The sequence below is a fragment of the Siphateles boraxobius genome, unplaced genomic scaffold (assembly GCF_051911475.1).
Source record: "Siphateles boraxobius isolate OS27281-9 unplaced genomic scaffold, OSU_SipBor_1 16, whole genome shotgun sequence".
Classification (NCBI taxonomy): domain Eukaryota; kingdom Metazoa; phylum Chordata; class Actinopteri; order Cypriniformes; family Leuciscidae; genus Siphateles; species Siphateles boraxobius.
Window position 1 is genome coordinate 19,643,764 of NW_027508766.1, and position 6,900 is coordinate 19,650,663.

The 6,900-nt window shown below is 43.1% G+C and overlaps 1 protein-coding gene across 1 annotated transcript; it reads left to right on the forward strand.

The window, feature by feature from the left end:
- The first annotated feature begins 505 nt into the window (after positions 1-505).
- Positions 506-6,218, forward strand: LOC143738977 (uncharacterized). The gene is made up of 4 exons (XM_077231035.1): positions 506-4,412; positions 5,697-5,767; positions 5,928-5,974; positions 6,135-6,218. Exon 1 carries the CDS (start codon positions 2,299-2,301, stop codon positions 3,220-3,222), a length of 924 nt encoding a protein of 307 aa, XP_077087150.1. The 5' UTR covers positions 506-2,298; the 3' UTR covers positions 3,223-4,412; positions 5,697-5,767; positions 5,928-5,974; positions 6,135-6,218.
- Positions 6,219-6,900: the final 682 nt, after the last annotated feature.

Consider the following 6,900-nt stretch of genomic DNA (forward strand, 5'->3'; position numbering starts at 1 on the left):
TGTAATTCACCTAAATTTTAGCTACAAGCAGAGAGCTACCTAGCGATCAAAACTGTTTACTCGCTGAAAAGTCAGCATTTGTGCATGAGAGGGACGTAACTATAGATGCTTAGACAACCTTTGACTTACAGCAAATCTATTTCCTTACTCGGTAAACAAATAGAATAAGTTGTGTAAAGTAAAGAGAAGAGTTACATGAGTAAAATTAGCAAATGCCAAAACACAGTCGCATTTTACTTAATGTAACGTCAAGTTCTCGAAAGACTTTAAAGTATAGGCGTCCCCTTTTAACCCGTTTAAACATGCATAACTCATTTAAAAGGTGCAGACATTCTTCAGGTACTGTCGAATTGTTCTGACATGTTCTGGTTCCCATGACAACGACTTGTCACAGGAAGTGCTAACTCATGATGTCACTTTGTAAACAAACCAGCCTAGGTGGCTAAGCTAACCTAACCTAGCGTCCATCCAGCTTAGGCTAAGCTAACCTAACCTAGCATCCATCCATCCAGCTTAGGCTAAGCTAACCTAACCTAGCATCCATCTAGCTTAGGCTAGGCTAACCTAACCTAACATCCATCCAGCTTAGGCTAAGCTAAATAATAACTTCTACAGTTAGCAGTTAGCATAATTTACTTGAAGCCTTAATTACAACTGCTGTTTATACAGCCCAAAGTATTCTAGAATACTTTCTTTAACCCCAGTTAGGGTTTGTAATTCTTCACTTTTCGTACTTTCAATTCTGCTCAGCTAAAGTTCACCTTCACTAGCACTGTAGGCTAAATCGCCAATTAAACTTAAGCTTAAGTACATGTAAAATGTGTATCTAGAGAAGAATCTGTATAGTAATGAGAATTTTCATCAGCATGTTGACTAAACCTTTGAAGGGACACACAGAGTGGTCGTGAACACGCAACCGCTGTAACCCACAATGGAGTGTTGGTCCAAGCAAATTCAAAGTTTAGTCACTAGTGCTACTGACTATTCTCACATTCAGATCATTCCCGCTGTTTTGACCACTCACCTACGTTTTATTTTTATTTTTACTTTAATAATAATAGCAATCAGCTATTACCTTGTCTTTTCGGTCATCTATATGATTCAATTCCATTTCCTCTCTTGTTGGAATGTGGTTCCATTTCCCATAGGGCCCAGAAAGGAAACAGAGACACCTTTATTTGTGATTTTGTTTATTTTCAACAAGTGCACTCATTTTTATGACCCTGCAACACAAGTAATTTCAACGATTACTAGGGCATAACTATAGTCCTGAGGATTGATAATAAGCATAATTGGAATAGGAAAGCTGTCTTTTTTCCCCCTATCATTTACTTCGTCAAGCCGTAGTGAACCACTACAAAAGTCCAGAGAAATAATTTAGTCATAAGAACCATCTTAAGTCATTTATTTAATCTCGGATAGGCCCTTTCCAGGAAATACTATCGGAACCAACATAAGTCTTAGCCTCCTAACATCCACAGCTAAGATAAGGATACAAGACACACTTCACTAGCTAGCTACACGTGAAACGCATAGCTTTATGCTACATTCCTAGCGAACCCATTAAACCTTGGTTCTGAACTTTTAGGGTCATGCATTAGTCTCACCACAAGTGCGACAAAATGTCACAGAGCCTCTGCTTAACCTGACCTTAACCTTCCAGCTTACCAAAGACTATGACAAACAATGGACACTATGAGAAACCACCTCTCATACCCCTCCAACCACCCACGAACGCCGTCTGCACTCACCGACAACCAATGCCCCAGACAACCGACGTCAACCGGCACATGCTGCGCCGCACAAGACAACATTCAGCGTTCTGCACCTGATGCCATCACTGCGCCACAGCTTGTGGTGCCACAGTGCAAAAGGGGGGTCATGCCAATGTATGCCCATGACGCACCATGTGCTGCACACCGCAGCACCAGAGACACCTGCAAGACACCGAACCAAGTGGCATACCGGCGTCCTCAAAAGCGGAAAGACTGTCCTAGCCAACCAAGGACGACACTCGCTGAAATTTTTCCTCCCTTTCTCTTTCTCTCTCCCTTTCACTTTTACCAGGATGCTGCTGTGCCTCCAGCCAACCAGAGGGCAGCCGCAATCGGACATCTCACCAGGTCCGGCATCAGGCATCGTCCTAAGGGAACAACCAGGACTCCTTTTCTGCCGGACCCGCACTCAGAAAGTGTGTGTGCCACCTGATCCTCGCAACGCCTACAGAACACAATACAGCTGGGTAGGGGCCGATGGACAGAAGACGCCCTCACTCACGCTGAGGCCGATGTCGAGCACATGCTCAACGAACTTGAGAAAATGACTATCACACAAGCGGAGTTAGGTGGACACAACCACCGCTCCAAACAGTTCCGGGGAGCTTTGCCTGGAGCCGCCGCCACTCTGTTTAACACTTGTATGTCCAGTGTGAATACAGTGAACCTAGCCACCGTGAGGCGGCATGCAGCCGAAATCCAGACCGAGATTCCACAGATAAAAGAGCAACTCGCAACACAGAGTGCATCCCTGCAGACCATCGACAAGACACTAAAGGGGATTGTGGTAATTTTCAACACTCACAGCGTTCTGCTGACCCAGACAGTGAACTCCATGAAACAGCTGTTTACTGTCTTCCAGAATGACTTTGCTCAAACTCAGCTGGTAACAGCCCTGATGACAGACACGCTGCTGGAGGTGAACTCCTCCATTGACAGCCTAGCCATGGGTAGAATTCCACCGCACCTGATACCCTTAAGCCTTGTGCAAACCGTGCTGGCTTCCGCCATCACCACGCCAGCTGACTCTCTACAAATACACCTCTCCTACCCGCTGGGTAGTGCCAGCCCACTCTGCGTCGACCCCAAGCAGAGAGAAGTGGGTTTTGCTCCGGAACTTACCCATCATAGAGCCAAGCCGAATCTACCGGCTCAAGAACATTGTCAATGTCAGATTTTGAAAAGTAACACTCACATCAAGATCCGCACGCCGGACGTGGTTAACTTCAACAACAGCTACACAAAGCTGTCCTTAGCTCCGAACCCGTACATGTGCACATTGACCAAAGACACTCACTATCTCTGCCCTAACAAACCCTTCCTCGGAGACAACACTTTCGGAATCTGCAGGCTGCAGATCAGCGACACCCCCTGCCCTGCCGAAGCTAAGCCTCGCACTCAAATCATCGAGACCCAAGCAGAGATTGTAGGTGACAGGGCTCGTTAACACTCCTGTGCGTACAGCTGCACTCAATTACGACCAGAATGACACTGACACCTGTGTCACCTCGCTCCACCAGAGCATTTGAATCCAAGCACCGAAAGGCGCCATCCTTCACCTTGACGACCTGGCATGGTACCATCTTCCAAGCAAAGATTTAGATTAGAACTGGAAATCCCATCCTTCTCCAGGAACCACACTTTCACCCTAACTCCAGAACAGGAGTTGTGGTTTGCGAAAGGGGGATCCCAGCTAATTGACATTGCTCCTACCGACACAGCCCTCCAAGCTTTGTCTCGACTGCCCATCCTGACTACATCGCCTGTTGTCCAGGCCTGGACCACAGCCGAATCAGCGCTGTGCATCTCTATGGTACCCAGCCACACCCTGACGCTGGGCTTGGCCTTCATCCTGTACCAGGGACCCAACGAGATGCGAACATCTACAGCCAAGCTCATAAAAGCCGTGTCAGGAACTTTCCGACGAAACCCTTCGGAAAGAGTGTACCACACCACAGACCGCTTTGACCCTCATCGAGCTGAATCCACAGCCCTAACAGCCACCTGCTACCCGATCATCATGATTCACCTGTCATCCGTCCATTGTGATGATTGTCGTCCGATGATGTCCACACAGGGACTTCATCTGACAAAAAGGGGGACTGTAGGGTATCTGGACTGTGTCAGGACGACTCATGCACTTATACATGTAAGAATGCTTTTAACCTCTCTGACTCTGGTTCATAACTCAGGTTGGGCACCACAGAGTCTGCCCCTAATGGCGTTCATTGACACTTTCATGGCGAACTGAGTAAAAACCAAGCCTCCCCTTTCCAACGAGAAGGAACTTGTGTACGACACACAGCAGGGGGGGGGGGGGGGGGGGGGATTGGGGTCAGGCCTCAAAGATGTTATCTCCTCAGAGCCAAGCCAGAATGGAGACCAGAGCACATTCAAACACACACACACAAGAACCTTTCTCCAATATCCTCACTGTAAGGACTGGGCGAGGGGTGAATCTGAATAACTAAATACATCCTAGCTAAAATCCCATTGCCTTCAGGCCCAAAAAGCCTGGATGTAAATTAACATACACACACACACACACGCATCCCCCACAAGGGAAGCCCGCTCAGGACAGAGCGTGGTGTCCTGTTACGAGACATTTTTATGACTGACTGGAATGTCCCAAAGAAGGTGATTCTAAAGAGAAAGAAACTTCTCTTTTTAGACATTTAACCAGATATATTCGATGTGTTTTTATGTGTGTCCATTTGCCCATGTCACATTGGAATGACTATGATTTTATCGTAGCTTAAAGTGAATTATAAATACCTTCATTATGCATTTCAAATATAACTGTCTATTCCCATAACTTGTACACATAGTTCTGGACACCTCCAGAATGCTTTCGGTGTGATCAATCAGAATACGTACAGTAATATCCAGTAAAATATAGTTTACTATGTTTTACATCTTTGGAGTGAAAAGAGACCAAAACTAACATTACTGGTGTTCTTAGATTACAGCGTTTACGACCCAAAGGAATGTTCACAGAACTGTGGCTCTCTCTGAATTCTAAACAAGGAGGAGAAATGAATCCTATATTCATATATATATATATATGCTATTATATATCCACTTGAGAATTGTATGAACAATGTATCTAAGTTCCCTATTTCATGAGTTGCCTTTTTGTGGTTTGGTCTATGTTTCTCGACAACTCTAATGCGATAATGTTTTAAACTTTGCCAACTAATGTTTAAACAAATCCATTTGTGGCAAGTTTGGTCTCGATAAACTCCAATCTTCATTCCAATCTTCGTTGATTGTTTACTGGCTCTTTGCTCATTTTCAAGTCCCTTAAGTGAAAGACCTTTAGCTACAAGCTTACAAATTAAAGATACTTTAAAGAGTATTTTTTTATAGGGCAGGAAACCCAATTCTTGTGGCCACAGAATTGCTTTTCCTGAAATCCTATAAAGTAGGATGATATTGTGGATCCCCACAAATATTATTCGGACAATTGAGCTAATTAATTTTGCCTGTTTCGCAGGACGTGGTCCTTGTAATTAATTACAATCAACTTGTGGTTAATTGCAAGGATACGCATGCATGCAGGTAAAATGACATATCATCCCTTATCAGGAGATTTATTAACATGTAAGACTGATCTAATCCAAACATGTATGAATAATTATTAATTACCAATTATTAATTATGATATGCAAATCCCCCACGGATTAGATCCGCCCCTGAGTCTTTACAAGGTTGATATGGGATTTATAAAGTAATTAGTAATAAGTAGACCAATACTTTCTAGAGATAGTAATTGTTACATTAATCTAATTACACTGTTGAAGATGTCATTTGTAGTTAGTAATTAATAACTATTTTAGAGTAACTTACCCAACTGTTATAATATCAGAGATGAAACTGAAGAACAGTATGTTATTCAACCTAATTTTAATTTTCATGTAGGTGCAATCCTGCAGGCATTAAAAGAACATGGCAGCAGCTGAAAATGAAATATAAAAACATAATTCAATCAGGTAAGGCTTGAGCATATCATGGATGTAGGCTACCTGACTTTACAAACATTTGACATATTCAATAACTAAATAGCATCCAGTGTCTTGCAGTGCAGCAGCATTTTTGACATAGCTCTAATTAACACAATTAAATGTTCATTCTCATTTGACTTCTACTCAGCCAACAGAAAGAAGGAAGAGGCTCGCAAAGATGGAGATGGAGATGAAGTTGTAGAGGAGATGTAGATGCAGATGAGATGGAGATGGAGATGCAGAGGAGATGGAGATCCAGAGGAGATGAAGATGAAGATGGAGATGCAGAGGAGATGCAGAGGAGATGGAGATGCAGAGGAGATGGAGATGCAGAGGAGATGGAGATCCAGAGGAGATGAAGATGAAAATGGAGATGCAGAGGAGATGGGGATGGCCCTGAGCCTGAATGCTGGAAGGCCAATGGCTGAGGGAATTCCTGAAGGGACTTCAGAGCCAGTCACTCCCGAAGATTCAAGTGCCTTCATAAAATGTAAGAGGTCTACATATGTGTTATTTTTTATATAGGCTGTTTTTGATATTTCCATATATTTTACTTTGGGTTGGGTTTTTTGTTGCTCCCAACAGATTCTGATGGTAATATTTGTCATTTGGAGCCTCCTGTCCCAACAGAACCCCAGACAGTTGGAAGTAGCCTACTCAATACACCAGAAATTATGACAAATAGTATTATAAAATGTGCTCAACCAAATTCTCATCTTCACAGGACGATGGGGATGAAGAAACAGTTTCTGCTGCCACAGAGAGGCCTACAGAGGAAATGTTAATATTATGTGTTTACACATCAAACAATCTACACATTCACATTTCTTCACATTATTTATGTGGAGTAGCCTATAGAATCTAAGTTTATATCTAAGTATAAACGGATATTCTTATCTCTCCCCCGTCCCCAGAGTGTGGAAAAACAGCAGGAGGAAGGTCCATCAACTTCTGGTGCACAGATGAACACAGTTCAGAAATTTTCAGTGAATGCCACAGTTTAATTCTGTAGAATTTGTTTAGAACTACATGATGTAACTCTAATCTACTGTATTTTCAGTTGCCAGTTAAGAAATTATATAGACTTCATCTTATTAAAAAAATTGGGGCAAAAAACAGCA

Bases quoted from the DNA above. Each gene is read 5' to 3' on its own strand.
- LOC143738977 (XM_077231035.1), top strand. From the start codon at position 2,299: ATGCTCAACGAACTTGAGAAAATGACTATCACACAAGCGGAGTTAGGT.